Raw genomic sequence first — 24424 nt, forward strand, 5'->3', positions numbered from 1 at the left:
GAGAAGAAGGGGCAGATTCATCATTTCTACACCAGGTAGCCAGTCTTCCTTTCTGATACACACATGTATGCAGATGCAATTGATTAACCAACCCGGGATGGAATTCTGCTTGTTAGGCAATAATTCCCACTGAACTCAGAGGGAATGGCTTCTGCATAAACATGCTTAGAATTGTGCCGTAACAGCCCTGCTTGATACACTTATCTGCAAGCACAGCTATGGGATTTTTGCAGCACCAGTCTAAACAGTTGCAATCATCACCAGCTCTCAAGAGTGTAGCATGGTCGAAAACGTCATGCGTTCTTGTGAAACACTGACAAAAAGATATCCTGAGGATTGTGGGAAGAGGTTTCCATGCAGACCAAAGTCAGGGCTGGTATCTCCTCCTTGGCTCAGCCTTTCAGTAAAATGGAGGGTGGTGGATCAGGCCCAGGAGCCTGTTGAAGTTGGAAACACACAGGATTTCTCTGCCCTAAGTTGGACTCACCAAATGATGCATGAGACCCTTTCCGCTCTGTGAGGTGATGACGCGCAAGTCCGGTTTGCGGTTGTTGGCAGCCAGCTGAGTGCCGTGGGAGGGTGGTGGTGGCGATTTTGCCGGGATGACCTTGCCTAGGCTGTTGCCATTGGACACGGGAAGGAGACCCGGGGAGGCTCTGGCGCTGACGTAACCATTCCCTGGAGAAAAAGGAAGGGGGGGGGGACAGATATTATTTTTCAAAGAATGGACAACGTTGGGAAATATCTTAAACTTGTCCCCATGCCCAAACACAAGTCAAAGTAAGTGTGCCTCAAGTAATCTCTATTTTCTCCCGGTTTACACAGGAAGCTGCCCTTTCCAAAGTCAGACTCTTGGTCCATTTAGTTCAGTATAGTCTACACTGACTGGCAGGGGCCCTCTAGGGTTTTAGGCTGGGGAAATGGCCAGCTCTTCCTGGAGCTGCCAGGGTTGATGATGATAATTTATTACATGTCCTTCACCCTAAGGTCACAATGTGGGTTACAATATTAAAACACAATATTAGAAACAGTTTAAAACAATTTGCAAACACAGAAATAAGGTGGGTCCCAAAACATACACATCAAGTGTAAAAAACCAGGGTAAAGAGATGTGTCTTCAGAATTTGTCGGATTCTGTATAATGAAGGGGGGGGGGGGGAGTTCCGCAACTTAGGGCTGCCACAGAGAAGGCCCTGTCCAAGGTTGCCACCACCCTCGAGCTTCTGAAGGAAGTGAACTAGCGAGAGGACCCCCTCTGCCGATCTTAGCACCCAAGAGGGTCTGCAGGAAGAAGGGGGTCTTTTGGGTGTTTGGGGCCTAAGCTGTACAGTTCTTTAAACACTAATGTGAGCACCTTGAATTGGGCCCGGAAACGAACTGGGAAGCATTGCAGCTGTTTTAAAACACGGGTTAAGTGAGATCAAAATGGAACCCTAGCCAATAATCTGGCTGCTGTGTTTCAATGTCACAATAAGGCTAGCAGGAGAAATCAAGGCAGGTCTCAGATCACCAACCCGCCTCCTGGCTTTGTGACTGGCACCAAGAGGAGGAACAAGAGGCTAGGAGAGGGCAGGTGGGGGAAGGGGGGAGTGTCAAGTCTCCCCACACCCCACAGGTCCTGAGAAAGTCCCAGGGCTTGGCGAGGTCTCTCTGAGGGCCTACCCCCTGGGCTCTCCTGCTTCCCTGCTCCTGTTTCCTGGAATGAGGGGAATGTTTGGGTGACGTCAATGATGACATTCACAGGGCCTGCCAAGTTACAAGCCGGAACAGCCGCGCACGGCAGCTGACATGGGGGCTGCTTTGGAGACAGGAGAGATGCTTGGGGAGGGGGAGATGAGGGGAGAGGCAGGACGTTGTGTGTGTGCAGAAGATTGACAGGGACAGCAAGCGTGCCTAGGAGTCTTGGGAAGGGCCAAGGCTCGGCACTCAGGGATCTCAGGTGAAGTTAAAGCAGTATCCGCCTCCCCTTGCCACACAGTCTGCTGCAGTTTGTTAAGAGTGCTGAAAGTTGTGAGGAGACCCCAATTCCTCTCGTAGAACTACAATTCCCAGAGTTCCCTGCAAAGAGGGACAGTTTGTTACACCACTCTGGAAACTGCAGTTCTGTGAGGAGAACAGGGGGTCTCCTCACATCTCTCAGCGTCCTTAGCAAACTGCAGCTCCCAGAATTCTGGGGGGGGGGGGAGCCTTGATTGTTTAAAATGGTGTCATAGTGCTTTAACTGTGTGGTGTGAATGGGGCCTAAGAGGCATTCCCTCCTACGTAAGAAAGAAAAGGGGATACTTCTTTTAAGATGCTGCTGTTATTTATGGGTTTTTAAAAAAATAAAATACAGTGGTACCTCAGGTTACATACGCTTCAGGTTACAGACTCAGTTAACCCAGAAATATTACCTCAGGTTAAGAACTTTGCTTCAGGATGAGAACAAAAACTGTGCAGCGGCGGCACAGCGGTAGCAGGAGGCCCCATTAGCTAAAGTGGTGCTTCAGGTTAAGAACAGACCTCCAGAACAAATTAAGTTCTTAACCCGAGGTACCACTGTAAAGTTTTTTATTTTCCAATGAGTCTGGTCTCTGAATAGTCAGCACAGCTTTTTAAATTATCTTCAAAAAAGCACACCCAATTAAACACTGCAATTCTAAAACAAGCAGTAATTGCCTCTCCACCATGGGGATCTGTCTTTGAGGTTTGAGGCCTTACATCCAGTCACAGCCTGAGCTTCTCATCAGCCCTTACTGTCATCCCTTCTCTCTACCGCCTTAGGCAGACCAGGCATATATCTATATGCGTTTCACTAGGATGTGTAAAATGTAAAGTTGTCATCACACAGCCCCCAATGGAGGATCTGTAGTGCCACCTCACAATCCTGGATTGGGATGAAGTCAGGATGGGGTTGGGGAGCAAGATGAGCAAGGCTGGCAGCCCCATTATGTATGTATGACATGTGTATCCATATAAACACACATTTATATATCCACCTTCCAATCTGCCTCCCCCACTGGATCCTAAGTGGGGCACCAAGGTGCAATAAAGGGGAGTGTTGCCAGACTTGCCTTTAAAAGCAACGGAAGCAGACAGCCCTTGGGAGGGTGCAGCTTCCTCGCCTTCCAGTGCTATCAAGGTGGGAGAAGCCGCACCTTCAGAAATTCTCTCTGCTACACAATTATTAAAGCCACGAGAGGCAGGACACCTTGATATATTTCATCTCAAGGCCAGGATGTCTCAGTGTCCAATTAGAGCCATCCCTGCCCATTGCCATGCGACAATTAAACCAAACAAAGAGTCGTTTAAAAGGGATTCAGGCATGGTTTCTGAAGCCACCCAGAAGGGTTGTCATTTTAACAGGAGTTTTAAAACAAGGGCTGGTTTTGAAACTGACAAGGTCAAATAAAGTGATCCCAAGTGCAGCACAGTCTCTAATTAAAACTGGCGCGGAAAGACTTGCTTGTCTGGACTCGGCCTGGTTTGGCCCTATAATGTGGGTTCCACCCCTTTCCCTCCTCTAAGGGCAGATTTCTGAAGTGGGTAATTATGTCAGCCTTGCAGATAAGTTTTTCAGAAAGTGTTTCCTAACCCTTAGTCGAGCCACTGTTGCTTTGCCATATTTTTAAACTGTTATGTTATAGTTTTTAAATGAGAATATATTGTGTGATTTATTTTGTTTAATTAACTGACATAATTACCTGATTTTGGGGTGGGGGACTCTTTTCTGGGCAACCTTCCAGAAGTCACAAGTCAGCGCTGGGCAGGACCAGAGGCAAAAGTGGATGGAGCCACTAATGTGAAGGTTACCTCTGTAGCATGGGCTAATTTCTACACACACAGTCCCAGCTCTCTGTTACGTTCCTCTGACCAAACAAGCATCCATTCCAGCCAGACAAAGAAACTCAAGGAAGGTACAAAGCAGGGCTGGGGAGGGATGTGACCTGGAGAGAGTTCTGGGGGCCAGTGAGAGTGGTCTGGAGGGCCTAAGGTTGGGGCTCTCCAGGCCAAGCTTTCTCAAGGCCCACTTTGGGGAGCATAAGCAGCTGGCTCCTAGATGCTGACACTGAAACGCATCTCTGCATGACCAGCCCTAGGAGAAAACCATCAAGAGGCCTCCTTGACTCCACTGCCATCTACTCGCTTGCGATGTGAAATTTCTCAAGCTGCTCTGTGTCACCCACATAGATCAGCAGCTCCTTAGATCAACATGTGACCTTATGAGTCATTACACCCCAAACTGCATTAAGTTCTATTTCGGCTCTTTAAGCTTGGAGCTCCTTCCTCTATCACAAGGGCTGAAAGCTCTGCTGCTCCCTTATAGTCACAGCGCCCAGGATGCAGCTTGCACACTGACCCTGGGCTGAGTTTGCTGCGTGGGCCTCATCTACGTGGGACCCCCATTCCCAGTCACCCCCTTTCTTGTCCCTGTGCATGGAATGGCTTGGACCCAAGGCCAACAACCTTCCCACCACAATCCATCCAAGGGAAGGCTCTCCAGAACCCTTTTCCTGACATCTGGCTGTTGGAACAACAAGCTTCCACTTTGCCTCTACTCACCTACTGGGCTCGGGCAGGCTCCATTTGTGTTGTTGAGGTCTCCTCCAAGCATTGCCCCTAAAGAGAAGAATATGGGCAAAGGGAGTTAGACTTGACGTTCCGCCACATTCCAACATGCTGATCCAGAGGAATGGAAGCAGAGCCAGCTGGATCAGGCCAAGGGCTCATCTAGCCCAGCATCCTGTTCTCACAGTGACCACCCAGATGCCTGCTGAAAACCCACAAGAAAGATTCAAGAACAAGAGAACCCTCCCCTCCTGTGGTTTTCAGCAACTGGTATTAAGAATCATTACTGCCTCCTACTGTATGTATAGGCAGAGCATAGCCATCATGGCTTGCAGCCATTGATAGCCTTCTCTTAATTTATACAACCCTCTTTTGAAGCCATCCAGGTTGGTGGCCATCACTGCATCCTGTGAGAGTGAGTTCCATAGTTTAACAACAACCACCACCATCACCTTATTTGTACCCCGCCCATCTGACCGGGTTGCCCCAGCCACTTTGGGCGGCTTTCAACAGATATAAAAACCTTTTTAAAAATCAAACACTAAAAACCTATACAGGGCTTCCTTCAGATGTCTTCTAACAACTGTATAGTTATTTATCTCCTTGACATCTGATGGGAAGGCAATCCACATGGTGGGCACCACTACCGAGAAGGCCCTCTGCCTGGTTCCCTATGCACTGTGTGAAGAAAGACTTCCTTGTCCTGAATCTTCCAGCATTCAGCTTTATTGGAAGTTCGTGAATTCAAGTGTTACAAGAGAGGGGAAGAACTTTTCTCTAGACACTTTCTACATGCCAGGCATAATTTTATAAACTTTTCAGTACCCATGTCACAGAATACAGTTGCTAGGAATCACAAGCAGGAGAGGGACATTGTTCTCATGTCCTACTTAAGAGAGACAGGATGCTGGACTAGGGAGTCCTTTTGTCTGATCCAGCAGCCAGACCCTTCTGATGTTCTCATCCATTTGTGAAACCAGATATGGATAATCTTTTTGGTCATTTACTATGGTCACAGATATATATGGAAGAAGTATCAAAGTAAAACACAAAACATGTTGACCCAAAAACATTAATAAAATGCTGAAAAATAATAATTTAAACATTATATAATATGTTTTAACTGTTTTAAATTATGAATTTTAAAATGTTGTAAACTGCCCTGGGACCTCCTGGTGAATAGAAGAAGAAGAAGAAGAAGAAGAAGAAGAAATTCACCAAGAGGTCCCAGAGCGAGATACAACAATTTAAAATTCAGATTTAAAAACAGCTAAAACATAGTATATTCATGAGAAGAGTGCAGAACCAGAAAACACACATCTCAGTTATCACATACAATGTTGATGTCTTAAGCTGATCTAATGGTAATTGATTTTCAATGTTCTTAAATATAACTGCTTTTAGAATGTTTTTATCTGTTTTAAAATGTTTGCTTTGTTTTTGTTTTAAATGGTCCATCTTCTTTGCTGCCCTGGGTTTCTTGGGGAGGAAGGGCAGGCTTATAAATTCAATAAATAATAATAATAATGATCTGTGAAATATCTGGTATTTGTTTTATGAATGCAATTTAATTGATGTTCACCACCATGATACACCCCCCCTCCCCACTTGCCACCGCCGCCAAAGAGTTCACGATGCAGAAACTTTTGTAAATAAAACTAAATAAATAAAGAGCGAACCTGCGCTGGCTGGCCTCTGCGGGAGGCCCGGAGAGACTGTGTTTCGCTGGAGGGTCGGTTGCTGTGGTGAGAGGAGGCGCGGGTCAGTCAAGGAGGAGGTCACGAGGGACTGGGTCACTAAGGTGCCTCCTGGGTTGCTGAACTGCAGGGTGTTCTGGTTGGTCACTGGAACCGTAACAGGCATGGCAAAATTTGGAGCCGGAACTGCAGACTGAGGGAAGAGAGAGAGAAGCATGTTTAAAATAGGAAGCTGATAGGAAGGGGTTTTGGTGTTAGGTTTGGCAAGCAGCATTCACAAGACCACAAGTGCATATTGGAGCCAAGGCTTCCAGCTGGATGCTTTCTGTTATCAGCCACTACCCCTGGACTGTTCCAGGAACAAGAACAGAGAACCTGAAAAGGCAGGTTTCACCAACCAGATGCCTGCCAGGCATAATGGATGACATCTCCCATCAGCCCCACCCACCCAGGGCTGATGGGAGATGTAGTCCAAAGCAGTTGGGGGTCACATTCACACCATACATTTAAAGCACCATGATAACACTTTAAAACATAATGGCTTCCCCCCCAAAGAATTCTGGGAGCTGTAGTTTGTTAAGGGTCCTGAGAGGTATTGGAGACCCTAATTTGCTTCACAGAATGACAATTCCCAGAGTTCCCTATGAAAAGGGATTGATTGTTCTGCCAGGTCGTGGTCCAGCACTCTAACCACCACACCACACTGGTTGTCTTAAGAGGGAATGGTTGTTAAACCAACCCTGGGAATTGAAGTTCTGGGAGGAGAAGTGCAGTCCCCTAACAACTCACCCTTAACAAATTGCAGTTCTCAGAATTCTTTGGGTGAAGACATGTTTCATGGTGCTTTAAATGTATGGTGCAAATGTTGCCCTTTAGAGCACCATAGGGGGTGTTGTATGTTATAGTAAATTATCATTTGTTTACCTGACATGTTTTGATTACAATCTTCACTGAGGACACCATGAAACTCAGCAGTGTTTTGATGGGAGCAGTTTCAAATGGATTCCCCACATCGTGTAATAGCACATGTAAAAAATATGGGGTGGGGCCGGGTTCTGCAGTGCCCCCAGCAAAGATGGTAACCGAAATGTGTTGCCTGAAGGAACATCTGTTTAATAACATAAGAAGAGCCTGCTGGATCAGGCCAATGGCCCATCTAGTCCAGCATCCTGTTCTCACGGCAAGCAACCAGATGCTTGTGGGAAACTCACAAGCAGGACTCGAGCACAAGCTCCCAGATCTCCCCACAACATCAGATTGCCACTTGAGGGCAGGGTGCACTGAAACCAATGTGTCAATTCTTGCCTGCCTCTTTCCCCACTGGTCCATAGGGGAGTTGAAAAGATGCTTAGTGTCATTGAAAGGAACAGAAATGGACTTCCTAGATCGGGGTGGGGAACATCAGCCTTATAGGATGATGGCGGTACTCCAGCCATCCCCACTGGGCTCATGAGACTCTCCCCATGATACACAGGCTCTCCACCCCTGTGTCACGCCCTCCCCAAGTGCTTTTGCCTTGCTGGAGTATGTCCTTGAACTGTGAAAATGTGTCTTGCTGGCGTGGACAGAGGATGGAGAAATTGCTCTGTGTGGAAACCTCTAACTTTTGCATGACTATAGCCTACTGTGGAGAGATGAGAGTTGCATCCATCACACGACCCATCTTTTGCCTCTGGCCCACCCACTTTTTGCTTCTGCCCATGCCCACCACTGGTATGCGGCCCCCAAAAGGTTGCCCATGACGGGATGTGGCCCTTGAGGTGAAAAAGATTGCCTGCCTATTTGTATCTTAGCCAGATACCACAGAAGTCGAAGAAAAGGGAAGATTAGAGAAAGGGAAGGAGGGTCTTATTTCAGAGCACAAGGTCAGAAAAGTGTGCCGAACAATGAGGATTCAGAAGCAACTGTTTTGGGATCATCACCTCAAGATCACAACTCCTGGCTTAGCGGGCAAGGAGTTCCAGGAAATTTCAGACACGAGTCTCTGGGTTAAGGCCATAACTCATCAGCAAAGTATTTTTTAAAAATCTCAGGTAGCAATGTGGGGGAAAGACCTTGGAGAGGTCCTGCCATCAGAGAAGACCAGACTTTAGCCACCCTGGTTACCTCCAGATGTTGGTGGACTACAACACCCATCAACCCCAGCCAGCACAGCTGTAGTCCAAAACCTCTGGAAGGGTGCCAGTGCGGTGAAGGCTGTAATAAACAGTGCCTTGCTTGGATAGACCAAAGGTCTCACCTTGCATTAGGCAGCTTAATGTCGAGAGATCGCTCTCCTATGGAACAGCAACCAGAGAATCCCCTGAGTCTTTCTGCTCAGAAACCACATTTGACTTGCTCAAGAAAGTCCCAGACCTGGGCGGGGCAGGGCCTGGTCCATCTCTCAGAAGTGCTTGGGGATTTATTTAGTCAGCCAGGTACATATTTAGCCACACCAACAAGGCAAATTAAAATCCTGAGAATGCGGGAGCTGTACTTGGGTTACAGGTTAGTTTGGCCAAGGATTTGGGGTTAGTTCTCATGAGAAGCACATGCTGAACCCAAAGGGTCTGAAGCGTGTGGATTTAACGTCACACGGATTGCACCCTCTTCCTTCCCTTTTTAAAAAAATGCTGCCTTGTTGGGACTGAATCATTATTGGTGCTCTGTTCTTGCTTTTTACAGGGTGATTATTTGACATGTGTGTGTTGGTAGCTTCATATGACACTTCTGAAGTAAGGATTGTATAAGGATTATTCTCCACCGCCTCCCCTGAAGAATGGAGCCATCAAACCTCAAACAATGAGATTAATAGATTAATAAATCTTCTGTTGCACCTTTTATAGATGCTAGCACTGTCCAGCTATTGGCACTGGACCAGTTTAAATCTATTAGCTAGTCCACTGTTGGTGCAGGGAGCAAACAAAGCTTCAGCTTTTCCCTAGAATAGTTCATCACACTATTGGATATTGTCTTGATCCTTTGTGCCTCACTGGTGCTAGCTGCTTTGAAATCCTGTTAATGAGATCCTTTCCCCAATCTGGTGCCCTCCAGGTGTTGTTAAGACTACATCTCCTGCCGGCACAGCCATTTTCGACTACAGTTTCCCTCAGCCCCAGCCAGCATGGTTAATGGCCAGGGCTGCTCGGTGCTGGAGTCCAAGAGGTTTGCAGAGCACCGGCTTGAGGAAGGCTGCTCTTGTGGAAGAGGGTGGGAAACAGATAAATAGAAATGTTTAAAATAAAATAAACATCCTCATCCCACTCCTATGCTGAGGGGATGGGAGAGAGGTTTGTATTTCAGAGGTTTATACTAAGGCCTGTCCTTCAGAAGTATTTTTCAAGAGAGCATTTCCAAACAAATTCACAGCGCTGCCTAGGAAGGCCTCAGCGTAACTAAGCATCCCTCACTGTCCAGTACCTTAGCAACCAGGTACACATTGACTTCTGGGTGTCAGAGGGACTTTCTCCTAACCGTCTCTTTTGCTTTAGGGGTGCAAATTAGCTGAGGCTCTGTGAAAGCCAAACCATGCAAGATTCCCCCCTCCATAATATTCTTTTTCCCTCCCTCATGGGTTAGGGCAGCCAACTTTTGCTTAACAAACAAAAAATCCTGGCATCTGGGCATGTTCTGAGTGCAATTCCTTCATGAAGGGAACTGGCTATTTTATATATATAGCCACAACTATATATGTATATATATAACTATATATGTCGCCACAACTACATTGGCTTATGGTCCTGGTACCTCTGAGCATGTGCAGAGTGCCTCACCATTAAGACAGCAAGCATGTGCAGAACCATTTCCCTGGAAGGGTGCCATCTCTTTTTTGCTGCTTCTGCAAGATTGCTTTCTTTTGTTAACTATATGAAGAAGGGAAATAATCTCAAAATTCTCCTAGCCCCCATCTTCCTCAGTTTGCTTCCTTGTGTTCTAAAACCGAGTAAGAAATCCAGGCCAGGCCATCAGCATTCAGGACAAGCGGCTTGACCAGCGCTTAGGCCACTTCAACAGGACTGTTATTCGTATTATTAAGAAATATCGGGCAGGTTGGCAGCCCTATCCATGGGGCGGGTGGGAGGGGGAGGCGTTGGCAGGCCACCAGCTGTTACTCACTGTGAGCCTGTAAGTCTGCATCATTTTATCAAACTCCTCATCAATCTTTTTATATTTCTCTTCCGTCTGAGGCGTCAACGTAAACACGTCGTCCCCGTCAGGGCTCTCACACTCTCTATGCTTCTTGTTCAGCGCCTGTTACGTGGCCGGGTGGGGGAGGGTGGGGGGAGGGTGGGGGGAGAAGGTAGTTTGGGTTGGGAGGGGAGGGATAAATCCAACAAACGAACGAACAAAAAAAAAAAAAAAAAGAGACAATGAAGAATTTTTTGCCTGGGGTGGCCAGCTACTTACACCGTAGCGCTTGAACAGGATGTCAAGATCCTCGCTGGCTTTACGGTATTTGTCTTCCATCAGAGGGCTCTGGTCAATGGAGTCTTCCCCGTCGGGTTCTGGACTGTCGCAACCATTAAAACCTTTCTTTCTTAATGTCTGAAAGCACAACCAGGAGAAGTTTAGGCCCAGAGATAAAACCAGAGGTGGAGAGTGATGAAGAGATAGTGGTCTGGTTCACACAGACCACTAAACTATGGTTTGTTTAATAAGCAACCTCAAGCTGTCCAACGGGTGATCAAATAAACCATGGCTAATTTCTCCAACAATCAGTTTGTTTTCTTGCAAAATAAACCACAGTAAAGGAAGGCTGCTGAGTTCTCATGTAACACCAAGCCGCAGTTCAAATAAAACAAAGGTTTGTAAGCCCAAAATGAGCAATGGCTTCAGATTGTAGCTTGCGAGCAGTAAATAAACCCTAGTTAAGCTGTTAGATAGGGTTCACATGATCAAACAAACCATAGTTTAAGAAACCAAGGCTTAGCGTTATGTATGAATCAGGCTAGCATGGTTGCTATGATGACAAGTCCCGCTGTTATGATTGGCCAAGTATGTTGATGGCAGGAAGGAGTGGGAGCCACCATGTAACTGGATCAGTTCAGATGCCACCTTGACCATGGCTTGTAGTAACTACAGGTTTTAGAACTCCGGATCACAGGCTGAACTTCCAAACAAACAACAGGCAAAACCGGTACCAAGGCTTGTCTGCTTTCATTTTCCATCTACTTGACATTCCCATATTTAGGTGCAGCAACCCTGGAGGGAAAGTGTGACAACAGTAACTCTGGTTTGTCAGTTCACATGTGGTGCCAAACTAGGGTTCACATAAAACCACTATTTGCAAATTCCCTTCACAACGCCATATTTTATTCCAGTTTGCTGAGCCATGGTTTGTAAGCATCCTACATCAGGGTTTGGAGTGAGCCAAACTGAGCTGCTTCAGATGTTTTGCAACCCCAAACTACAGTGATTCTAGCTCTGAGGTCACCACTGGCTTCTGAAGCAGCTAATAGCAGAGCTAGTTTGAACCAGGGACCATAAATCTCCAGAGGTGGAATTAACTGGAGACTTAAGACGCTGATACTGGGGATTTGCAGTGATCTTAGATTTCCAGAATTACTCAAGCACTAATGAACTGTGAGAGAGGATTGCACTTTTCTCTCTCAAGGGTCACCTACCACTATGAAGAAGAGCAATTATACATTTCATATGCATGCTGGATCTGCATCATTAAGACCGGGCTCGGAGAGCTGGGGCAGAAAACCTCCATCAAATACCGTGTCTAAGAAGTTTTGGTTCCACGCGTGGCAGCCAATTTGAAGATTGCTTTCCTCAGCCACACTTAATCATTGTATTTTCAAAATACCAGAAGCAATTAGCCCATATTATGGGATCATCACTTGCCAATTTCTTTTAAAAAGTCAACGCTGCAATGTTTCCTGGAAGTCTTGGGCTCTTTCCATGCCAATAAGAAACTGAAAGGGGCATGAGTAAAAGAGAAAATATAAAGTTCTTCCCCGCCCCTGACTTTCCTAACTACGGTAACCATTTTAGCTCAAAACCGAAGTGAGAAGTCTATGTGACCAGGCCAGCCACTTGTACCTCACCAAAGAAAAAGAAATGCATGAAAAATGCATATGCTAATATAGCTGTATAGCTGAAGATTTGGAAATAATGGGTTATATCCAACATTAGTCATCCTCAGAGTGGACCCACTGAAATTAATGAACGTTATTAATCAATCCCTATCCCTATTTCCTCTTTCTCTCAGCAGTTTCAGAAATGGGGCTAGGAATCATTTTTAGAAATGGGAACCCTGACTGCTTTTGTCTCAGCAGGAAATCTCAAGGCCCAGTGAAATGAATGGGCATGATGGCGCTTCTCCATGCGCAGAACCCATTGATTTCAAAGGAGGTGGAGCCCTCATAGAGCTCGAGTCCTCAGAGTGGTTCAACATTCAGTTCCTCTTCCCAGGGAACTCTTGGGACTTGTAGCTCCGTGAAGAGAATTGGGGGCTCCTAACAACTCTCAGTACCTTATACAAACCACAGCTCCCTGGATCCTTTGGGGGAAGCCATGATTGTTTAAAGTTGCACAATACTGTTTTAAATGTATACCGCACAATGATCCTAATACTTTGAGAAGAGACGTGGAAAGCAATGGATTTATACAAGTTTATAAAATGATGCACGGATAAAGAACAGATAAGAGAAGGGAAGAGAAGCCACTGTGAGAACAGAAGGCCGAGTTGGATGGATCCATTGGCCTGATCCAGCAGGCTCTTCTTATGAATCTTCAGCATAGAAATTCAGGTTGTAGGCTCCTCATCAGAATCATCTCTCCCTCTCTCCACACACCTCCGTTTTTTAAATGGCTCCTGTTACTTTGCAAACCACCACAGAAGACTGTATGAGAGCCAGTTAACAACCGTCCAACTTCCGCAGCTGTCTGTCTTTCTCTGGGCACAAGGGACAGCCAGTGTTTGGTAGCTCAGCCTGGGGCAGCAGATAAGGGCTCAGCCATGTGCAACGCAGACTGCAGATTCCTTAGGCCCTGCTAATGGGGCCTGCCACCGGCCGGGTCTCTGAGCAGCTGGCTTGGCGTCGGAAGGAGGGAGCTCCGGCCGGGCCGATCCAGCCCGTTCCAGCTGGCAGTCACTACAAGCAACATGCTCTGCTACAGAAAGACGCAAAGTACTTTTATGTCAGTAACCTGAGCAGAGTGTCAACACAAGCAAAAACAAAGCAAAAGAAGGGGCGGCCTGCCGTTTCCTAGATCTCACCACATGGGAATTTGGGGGGCTCAGGGGCTTTTGTTAAGGCAGCAACAGATATAAGACCATACGGACACCAGAAGAATCCTGCTGGGTCAGGTCAATGGCCCATCTAGTCCAGCATCCTGTTCCCACAGAGGCCAAACTTGTAAGCAGGCGCGAGTAGAAGAACTCTCTCCTCTCTTGTGCATCCAGCAACTAGTATTCAGAAGTATTACTGCCTCTGATTGTAGAAGCAGATCATAGACATTGTGGCTAGTAGCCTTAGCCTCCAAAACTTTGTCCATTCCTCTTTTAAAGTCATCTAAGTTGGTGGCCATCGCTGCCTCCTGTGCCAGGGAGTTCCACAGTTTAACAACGTGTTGTGTGAAGAAGTACTTTCTTTTCTCTGTTCAGAATTTCCCAACATTCAGCTTCATTGGATGTCCGTAAGTTTTCTCCATGCCAGGCATCATTTTATAAGCGCCAACCATGTCGCCTCTACCTCACCTTTTCTCTAAACTAAAAAGTCCCAACCGCTACAACCTTTTCTCATAGGGGCATCGCTCCATCCCTCTGATCATTCTGGTTGCCCTCTTCTGAACCTTTTCCATCTCTACACAGCTTGTGTGGTGCATGGGGAAGGCCCAAATGCAAATCCCTGCCCAGCCGTGAGCTAGCAAATCTCTACCTTTCAGTCAATCCTCCCTTACAGAGAGGAAGTGAAATGAGGATCACTCTAAATCAGGATTCCCCAAACTTGGGTCTCCAGCAGTTTGGGACTCCCATCATTCCCAACTAGCAGAACCAGCAAACAATGATGATGGGAATTGTAGTCCAAAAACAGACCAAGTTTGGGAAACCCTGCTCTAAACCATGGTTGGTGAACTTCAGGTCTATGGGACAAATGTGGCGTATCCCAGGCATCTCTATGTGGCCCTTGGGAGTCACCCCAAGGTCAAGCCTCTTCCCAGGCCACACCCCTAACCTGATGCTGTCCGACCCCTTCCTTAAGTGCTTTTTGCCAGGCTGGAATGTGTCCTTGCACTGTGAAGTTGCCTCTGAATGTGCCTGGATGGAGAGAGGGGGTATGCAGGATTCTCTGAGTTGTGTGTGGCTTAAGCGTTGCCTACTTTCCAAAGGCAAAATTTGTGGCTCCATCCACTTTTGGCCACGCCAAGCACTCCGATGAAGCCTCTAGGAGGTTGCTCATGAGGAAACGTAGCCCTCAGGGTGGAAACAGCTCCTAGACAAAGAGGGGCTGCAGAATGTTCTAGTGCTTGGATGGTGAGGCTCTTTGAGCACTCGCAACTGCTCTGGCACCCCTGGGGTCCTTGGTATCCCATGACTGGATTCACACCACACCACAGGTTGACTTGTTTCACCCTATGTCACCACCAGGCACCTTTAGTATGTGGCTAAAACAGCCATCCGGGGCACCCAGAGAGGAGAGCACAGCCAGGCCACTGAGGAGCCCCTTCTGAGCCACTGGGTCCTTAGGCCAGGGCCTGACCTGGGCTACTGCTGGCACCAGGCTTTTGCTGAAGTCAAATCCCCTCAGCCATGAATCCACTGGGTGACCTTAAACAAACCATCTCAAATCTTGTGGAGAAGTAGGATATAAATGGATTAAATAAATCTCTCAGCCACGATCCTCATCTGTGATAAGGGGATGATGACAGAGGGATGTGGGGTGGGGGAAGACTGCGGTGGAGGGTTGGCGCTTTCTTGCCCTGTGAGTGGGCTTCCTGGAAGAGGTATCTGCTAGCCACTTTGGCAAAGGGTTTGCTGGCCTAGATGGTCTGACCCAGCAGCAGAATCTTGGATCTTTGCAGGAAAAGGGTTATATAAGCTGACAGAATTATTCGTGATAGCTAACTTCCACGTCCCGTTGCAGTCTACCACTGAATACCAGGTGCTGGGGAACAAGCCACAAGGGATGGCCGTAACACCCTGCTTTTGGGAGAATCCCAGAATCCTCTGTCTGACTCTCTGAGAGACAGGGTGCTGGACTAGACTGGAACTTTGATCTGCTCTAACAGAGCTCTTTTTATGTTTCTATTCTGGCTTCCCTTACAGGGTTGTAGAAAGGGTTCCTGCAGGCACTTTGGGCAAGTCATCATTGGATGGTCTTGCCTTAAGTGTCCAGATAGTGGATTCAGAGGTGGCACAAGGGTAGAAGAGTCAAGTGGGTATAGCCAAGGAGGCCCCCAGCATTTCAAGATCTGCGGAAGATCTCTGAAGTGGAGGGAGGAGATGCAAATTTAGAAAAGGTCAAGAAACACTGGTGTAATCAAATTAGAAGCTGAAGCCAGCAAAGGACTCATTAAGTCTTGAGATAATCAGTCATGTAAAAAAGAAACCCAAGAAACAATCACCTAAACCAGCTTTCCCCCACCTCGTGCCCTCCAGATGTTTCGAAGTACAATTTGGGCTTTTAGAATGGTGACACTGACCCTTTGCAATTCCTCTGTTATCTTTTCAGTGCCTGATGAAGACCTTTGAAAAGCCTTTTCAGGGGGGATCTTCATGCAAGGCTGCAGCTGTATTGGAACTATTCTTAACTGGTTTTAGAAGTTTGTATTATTTTTATATCGCCTCCCTGGCCTCCTTTGGGAGGAAAGGTGGGTATACATTGATAATAATAATACTACTTTGTTTTTACACTTTTATTGTTTTATACTTGTGATTGTTATATTTGTCTAATTATTGTAAGAAACACAATATACAAGCAAATCAACTCCCATCAGCCCAGAAAGCACAACCATTTTGGATTCAAACTCCACGGCAACACTGGCTGGGGCTGATGGGAGTTGTAGTCCAAAACATCTGAACTACACTAGGCTGGGGAGGGCTACTGTAAACAATTACAGCGGCTCTAGAATCTCCTAAGCGCGCACCCACCTGTATTTCAACAGCCAATGCTCTCATTTTACCAAAAGTTGAAATAGGACAATCATCTCCCATGTTCCGGACAGGGCATTTGTTTTACAGTGATACCTCTGGTTACGTACTTAAATTGTTCCGGAGGTCCATTCTTAACCTGAAACTGTTCTTAACCTGAAGCACCACTTTAGCTAATGGGGCCTGCTGCTGCCGCTGCACTGCCACCGTGCGATTTCTGCTCTTATTCTGAAGCAAAGTTCTTAACTTGAGGTACTATTTCTGGGTTAGCAGAGTCTGTAACCTGAAGCGTATGTAACCTGAAGCGTATGTAACCTGAGGTACCACTGTATTTTTAAATCGGTCTTCCATTTGCTTAGCACTTTGTGTGGAGAGCACAAGCCCTAATTGTCAGTGGACTTCCCTCTCCTCCTCCTTCCTCTGGCCCTACATCTCAGAACGGAAAAATAATAGGCAAGAGCAAAGCCCCGAGAATTAGCTATGTGTAACATCACGGCAGCTGCAACCTCTCGCGTGTGAGGCAGATGAGAGCCTCCTTTGGCTGACAAACAGCGGTGGAGGTTGCAATAGGGAACCGTATAAGAAGCGAAGGGCAAAACGATCACAGGAGACAAAGTAGGTCAGATATTTTTGGGAGGAGAACCACAGAACCAGAGGCCTGCTCATGGCAGGCCTAGCCCTGACCCAGCACGGGAGATGGACTCCTCAGAGGATGAACCCAACATGGAGAGACACACAACCAAGGACCTTGGGGAGCAGGCAAGGTCCCCCAGAACCAGCATTGAGTATCCTCCTGAGGGAGTGTGGTTAGAGTGTGGTCTGGGAGGCCACACCATGTAAGGCCTTCTTTTTTAGACTCCCAGTTATTGGGAACAACACAAGTCTTTGGCTCCTTGAACCTGAACACAGAAACATGAAAAGAACCTGTTGGATCTAGCCAATGTCCAAGCTAGTCCAGCATCCTGTTCCCTGGCCACCCAGATACCTGGGGGGGAATCTGCAAGCAGGACAGCACTCTCCCTTCCTGTGGCTTCCAGCAACTGGTATTCAGAAGCATTACCACTTCTGAACCTGGAGGCAGAGCATAGCCATCATGGCTAATAGACCCTGGTAGCCTAATCCTCCATGAATTTGTCTAATCTATCCAAGTTGGTGGCCATCACTACCTCCGGTGGGAGCAAGTTCGATAGCTGAGCTATGTGCTGTGTGAAGAAGCGCTTTCTTGTATCTGTCCTGAATTTTCCGACATTCAGCTTCAGTGGATGAAGATAAAAGCAAATGTGTTTCATTTGCATGAAAGGTGCAAGGTGTGGGATTCAGCTCTGCAGACTCCACTGAGACTCACTGAGAATAAACATATGTGTCAGGCTCACAAAGGGTGCAAGTATTGGCATGAAAAATCAGAGCCCAGAAGCCTGTGCTCAGTTAACATCTTTGGAGGCAGTCTCACATGGTAAACCACAGAGGGTTCCTCCCAGTGCCAAGGACTCAAAGCATTTGGAGAGTTCATACCGTGAGGAGGACAGGGAGACACCATTCCGGGTGCTGGTGATGCTTTTGGGCCAAGACAAATGTGTTCAGTATGGTACACTAAGAGAAGTGAATACCACTGGGCAAAGGAATACATCAAAGGTCAGGAACCTCAGATCTGAGGGCTGAATGTGGTCCTCTACCAGGCCATGTTCCTGCGTCAACCCTGCTCCACTCCTTCCTTAGGTGCACAGATGGAGGGAATAGTACTTCCAAGTACCAGTTGCTGGAAGCCACAGGAGGGGACAGTGCTCTTGCGCTTGGATCCTGATCCAGTGTTTCCCACAGGCACCTGGCTGGCCACTGTGAGAACAGGATGTTGGACTAGATGGGACACTGGCCTGATCCAGCAGGGCTTGTATGACGTTCTTATGCTTTGCATGGCTTGTATGTGCACATAAGCTGTGATAATGCCTCTAAGCTGCTTGAATGAAGGAAAGAGGTAGGTGTATGCATGTGCAAAAACCTCCTAACTTTTCCATGGCTGGAATGCAGCCTATTGTACCAAGGAAAGAGTCATGTCCAAAATCTCAGAAGCCCACTACACAGCACCTTTGAGCAGGGCTTTTGGCGCAGCTGCCCTTGTCCGTGAAAAAGCATTCCTGTTGAGATATGGCAGATGCACACTATCTGTACTTACCCAGAAGCAAATGAAAGCATTTTTGTTTCAACAACCTTTTCCAGCTGGGTGGAAAGGCATTCACTTTGAACTGTTTTAAAACCTGTTTTCAAGTTGCTTTTTTTTGCTGCTTTAAAAACTTTTAAAGCCATTTTTATTTTCTCTATAAATCGCCTTGAAGCAGACATGTAAAAGGCAATTCATAAATTAATCAATACTCCATTGCTCCACCCACTTTCACCTCTGGTCCCACCCACCAGTGCCATGTGGTTCCCGGAAGACTGCCCATACTGCTTTTCACAGGCTGAAAGGGGTTCCCAGCTCCTGGCCTACAAAGCTGTGGCCCATCCAGCCTGAAAATGTATGCGTCTCAGATCTTGCCCAGCCCAGCCCAGCCAACCAAGATCTTTTGAACTGAAGGCACTGTGGGTTAAACACGGAATCTTCCCCATGCAAAGCAGACCCTGAGACACAACGGCTGGGCTCTGGGACATTCAAGTATCATTTGCTTCCTCCCATCTATTCTACCCTAGGTGGCTAGCAGTGGAATTGAACAGCAGACTCTGTGGTCTAAAGAGGCCCACCCTGCCGAGGCAGCTGGCATCCACCCTGACTCCAGCTGACTACAGGGGATGGGGCAACACTCCCTGCTGACAAAGGCATAGGCAGTACGGTGCAGTGGTTCGACATCAGGGCTGAGGAAACCCAGGTTGTCAAAACCCCAGGACAATTGCCAGAGAAGGAGGCCTCATGGTTCACAAAGTATGACAAAAGAACTTCAGTTAAAAAACAGCATTTTGAATTGATAGCCATTATTTTTATCTTCATATATTCCATCTGCTGCAAATCAATGTTAATGCAATATATAGATATAGGAATGCACACGCACACACATATATTACAAACAATGTATTTACTGCAAAAATATGCGCAAACCTGGTAAGAAATGTGCTCCTTGCACCCCCAAAAGGTGACCCTCCCTGGAATGTCTACTCCTGCCCCCCCCCACATGCACACTCTCCACCGCTGTCCTATTCCATGCCGTCTCGAGCAGATAAATTGAATGACTAAAGGTTTTGCGTGCCTTAATTTCTGCTCACTTGTAATGTCAATAATTACCCAGCCAAACCGTTCATTTGTCTAAATCTTGCCAAGCATAAAAGGGAGCTGCCCACACACAGTTTTTCATTGAAAGGTGACAAAGCAACTGCTCCAATCTCAGCTCTGTCCCACTCTCTGGAACGTAGCGCAGGCAGGAACGAAACCTTTTGTGCTTGCAAATCCGCTAGAGAAAAAAGAGGGGGAGAAGCAGCAGGAAGGGGGCAGGCAGGCGGCCACCTGGGAGGCTGAGGACTAAGACTCCGCCAGTCTCTGCCGCAGGGTGCCCTCACTTCAGACTCACATTTTACCTCTGGCCTACTGCCGCAATTACCCTGGAAGTGTTTCTGCCCCAGACACAGGAACACAGGAAGCTGCCTTATACTTAGGTCACATTCACACTGTACTTTTAAAGATCTATGATACCACTTTAATCACTCATGGCTTCACCCAAAGAATCCTGGGAGCTGCAATTTATTAAAGAGCTGTTGTTGTTGTTTAGTCGTTTAGTCGTGTCCGACTCTTCGTGACCCCATGGACCAGAGCACGCCAGGCACTTCTGTCTTCCACTGCCTCCCGCAGTTTGGTCAGACTCGTGTTGGTCAGACTTATTCCCCTCACAAAGCTACAATTCCCAGACTTCTCTACGAAGAGAGAGAGATTGTTCCACCACTCTGGGAACTGTAGCTCTATGAGGGCGATAGCGGTCTGCTAACAACTCTCAGCTCCCTTAACAAACTACAGCTTCCATAATTCACTGGGGGAAGCCATGACTGTTTAAACTGGTGGTATACTGCCTAAAATGTATGGTGTTAATGTGGCCTTAGTCAGACCCTTGTGTTTCAAATACAGTGGTACCTTGGTTTATGAACTTAATCCGTTCTGGAAGTCCGTTTTTAAACCAAAATGTTCTTAAACCAAGGTGTGCTTTCCCATAGCAGCGGGGGACTCAATTTACACTCAACAGGACGCGAAACATGTTCTGCTTCCAAGGCAAAGTTCACAAACCAAAACACCTACTTCTGGGTTTGCAGCGTTCTTAATCCAAGCTGTTCATAAACTAAGCTGTTCTTAAACTAAGGTACCACTGTATAGTTTTGCTACCAGTCCTTCCTGGAGATACTGGGGATTGAACTGGGATCTTTTGTGTACAAAGCAAGTGCTCGACCTACAACACTTGTCTGAGACGCTACAGCTTTCCCCTTCCTTTATCCATAGGAACCAGATATTATCCATAAAACAACATGGGCTGTACATGTTGCACCAACCCTTGCACCAACAGTTGAGGCCTGTGGAGAGTTTTAAGTTGGAGTAAGGAGGTGGTGGGAGTTTGGCAGAGTTTGGCATCTGTTAAGTGCTGCTGGTTTTCTAAAGGGTTTTTCAACCATTTCCAGTGGTTTAGAGGGTGTTTTGAATGTACATAATTTCACTGCTGCGTGTGATGCCTTGGAATGCTACCTCCCTGTAAATTTGGGGTTTCCCATATTGTCTTCATCTTTTGTGCCTTGGTAGTGCCAGCTGCTTTGAGATCTTACTAATGAGATACCTTCCCCAGTCTGGTGCCCTCCAGATGTTGTTAGACTCCAACTCCCATCAGCCCCCAGCCAGAGAGGCCATTTTGGAACGCAACTTCTACCAGTCCTTCCAAGTGTGGCCATTTTGGATTCCAACTGCCCAAAACACCTGGAAGGCACCACACCACCTAAAGCTAGAACACTGAGCTGTCAACAGCAAAGACAGACCATCCCAACAGATTGGGGTATTGCACTGGCAAATGCTTTGCTAGCTCAACAAGGCTGGGAACCCACAGGTTGCGGGCAGCACGCCGTACCTCAATGATATCCGCGTTGGTCCGGCTCTCGTGAGGTTCGTTATACTCTGTGTATTTGAGGAGGACCTTGTCCATGTCGGTGCTGGCATACTGGAACAGCTTGTTTGAGTGGTTGAAGATGATCAGGGCAATCTCGCAGTCGCAGAGGACACTCAGTTCATAGGCCTTCTTCATCAGTCCAAACTTCCGCTTGGTGAATGTCACCTGCGGGAAGCAAGTCAAGAAAGCAAGGAAGGTCAAATTGGGAGACAGCAACAGATAACTCAACAAAACTGAATGGCAGATATCACAAATTATTTTGGGTGGGGGTAGCCATAGAGATACTTCCACAATTTCTCTCAGCCAAATTTCTGGTTTTGGTGTCAAAAACAAACCCAGGGCTGCACTTATGTGTTATTACTATTATTTGCATTTTTATCCCACCTCTTCTCCAAGAAGGTCAAGGTGGAGTACATGGCTCTCCCACTCCTTATTTAATCCCCACAACAACCCTGTGAGGTAGGTGTGGCTGAGAAGTAGTTACTGGCCCAAGGTCACCTTTGGGTGAGCTTCATGTCTGAGTGGGGATTTGAATCCTTGTCTTCCAGATCCTAGTCCAACACTCTATGAGACACAACATGCACACAACAGTTTATTCCAGTTCCCTGACATTTCCCTATCTGGTAATTTCCAGATTATATTTGAGCTTTCTCACAGTGCAAAAGCCGCTTCCAGAATATAGTTCATGTGTAGTGCTCATTTCAGTGTCATGTGATTCTAGAAAATGTCCATTTGCAGTCCCTCTGACCTAGAAAATAGCAGGAGTGAAGTACACCAGCATATATATTTATGTCGTGTTGTTTTCATGGGGGAACAGAATCAGGCATGTGCGGAAGGGGTGGGGGAGCAGTGACATTGTCCCTTGATGTTGGTTCTTGTGTCACTTCACACCCAATGGTGTGAATGAAATTTAGCGTGACATGCTGGTATATCGGTCAAACAGCTGCAGTTCCGTCAAACAGCAGGTACAACTGTGCAAAACTAACATTAGAAAACACTAGCATTATAATCAGGAAGACGTATGCAATATTCCCCACTTACACCCTAGGTGATTCGGAAGCGGAACTGATGCATTAGGAATTCTCTGCTTCATACCTATATTTCATACCTAAATTTCTTGAGGTGTGGTGCGTGGGCAGCTTGCTGCAGCTTTGAATTCTTTCAAGTCTTTTCATCTCCACATTAACAATGCACTGAAGAACACTACGAAAAGGGCGGGGGAAGCAATCTTTTTATATGTGGTAGGCCGGCTGCATCAAGATTGTTTCAGTGTGATCTTTATCAACGCACATACTGTACATGTAGTCGTATCGGGATTATTTCAAAGGTGTTTGACTAAAGTACATTGCTAAAGCTTTATGCAAATGAATCTCCCTTCAATAAAGCCTAGAAATTGCATTTGGGAAGCCCCATCAAGGCTCCCTTGTTTTGTTTCGTTTTACTGCTGCTGGGACAATGAAAAGGACTGTCCCACCTGACTTTGTCCCAGATATCCCACTGACCAATGATCCTGAATCCAATGCTGAGGGTAGTATCATGGGAAATGGGACCTGGAAGGCAAGGTCATTGTGGACAAGCTCCAGCAGGAAGTCACCAGTAGGGGGAGGTGGAATGGCCTGCCTGTCTTCCAGTCCTTGAGAGCACAAAAAATTTCAGGTCCAGGCCAAAGAGCCATGACACTGTATGCCAGTATGGATGGAGTCGTGGGTAGATTGCTGGACTAGTACTAGATTGCTGAGTCCAGCGCTCAAATCCCCACTCAGTCATGAAGCCCACTGGGTAGCTTTGGGCCAGTCACTGCCTCTCAACCTAGCCTACCTGAGGGGTTGTTCTGAGGTCAAAATGGTGAGGGGGCTAAGTTTGCCGCCTTGAGCTCTTTGGAGAAAATGTTAGATATCAAGGCAATAATAAATAAAATAAAGACCCAAGTTGTTGGTCTACTTGCAAGGAAGGGGTCACCCACAAGCAACCAATCCCTGATACTCCTCCATTATCAGCAACTGTGGTAAGGGTCTGGGTTAGGTGGTAGCCAGAGTAAATAAGGCCTCCCCCCCTGAGGCTTCCAAATGCTGGAAGCAACACAGGTCTCTCTGGCTTCTTGTTCTCTGGCGCCCAGTTCCCAATTCTAATTCCTCTGTCTCGCTAGGCTGTACTTAACCTTAACTCCCTGCTTGGACCTAGACTGATTTTCGACTTTAGATGTTGGTTTGTTCAGACTTTGCTGTACTTGCAACCCTGTCCTCATTGGGGAGTTCTTTAAAGAACGCTTACATTTCCTGTAACTGGGACACAACTTATTTAATTTCATAAAACCTATACACTGCCTGATTATAAGGGGGGGGGGACACTCAATGTGGTTTACAAAAAGAATAAACCAGTAAAATTATTTTAAAAATAGCTATTCTGAAAAATAATTAAAACAGCTGTCAACATTCCACATATTTGGGTGGGCTACATGTTTTTAGTAGTTGCCAAAAAGAGTTCAGTGGAGACACATGTCTGGTGTCAATAGGCAGGGAGTTCCAAAGGACACTAGCCCCTGAGGGTGCCCCCTACATTGCCACACTGCCTTTCTCTGAGGGGCCATAATGCTTTGGAGCAGCTGCCCTGATGGTCAGAAGGACATATGGAGATTTGCCGACCACTGAGCTTTCAAGCCTGGGAAATGTATGCCAGTTGAATCCCTGCCTGGTATGCAGCTGTTGAAAACAGAACTACAAAAAAAGAGGTGGGAACTTTAGAAAATAGACATTTTGGATCAGCACTCACATTAGACCCAGCCAGCAGAATCATGCTCTCAACATCTGCACCATCATACAGCTGTGCTGTCTGGGAGTGGTAGTGCAAAGCATCTGAAGCTCACCAGGTTGGGCAAAGCCAATTCAGAGGCAACACATGAACATACTAATCAGCAGGAGCATTACTCATACACAGCAATGAACACTGGGGGCATGCTCCTGTGTCAAAATCTGTGTGTGTGT

At 46.8% G+C, this 24424-nt stretch overlaps 1 protein-coding gene across 8 annotated transcripts in view; it reads right to left on the reverse strand.

Annotated features, from left to right (window-relative positions):
- MEF2D (myocyte enhancer factor 2D) overlaps positions 1-24424 on the reverse strand; it is a 146296-nt gene that overhangs the window by 18370 nt on the left and 103502 nt on the right. For 6 of the 8 annotated variants that reach the window (XM_083417365.1, XM_083417369.1, XM_083417364.1 and 3 more), the window contains 5 exons: positions 21405-21608; positions 10632-10769; positions 6228-6438; positions 4543-4599; positions 488-678 (listed from right to left, as the gene is read on the reverse strand). In XM_083417365.1, the coding sequence (XP_083273491.1) occupies positions 488-678; positions 4543-4599; positions 6228-6438; positions 10632-10769; positions 21405-21608 (801 nt within the window). Of the gene's footprint in view, positions 1-487; positions 679-4542; positions 4600-6227; positions 6439-10340; positions 10476-10631; positions 10770-21404; positions 21609-24424 lie in introns of all 8 variants that reach the window. The other 2 variants (XM_083417367.1, XM_083417368.1) reach the window with 1 other exon arrangement.

The sequence above is a fragment of the Podarcis tiliguerta genome (genome assembly GCF_965153285.1).
Source record: "Podarcis tiliguerta genome assembly, chromosome: 16".
NCBI lineage: Eukaryota > Metazoa > Chordata > Lepidosauria > Squamata > Lacertidae > Podarcis > Podarcis tiliguerta.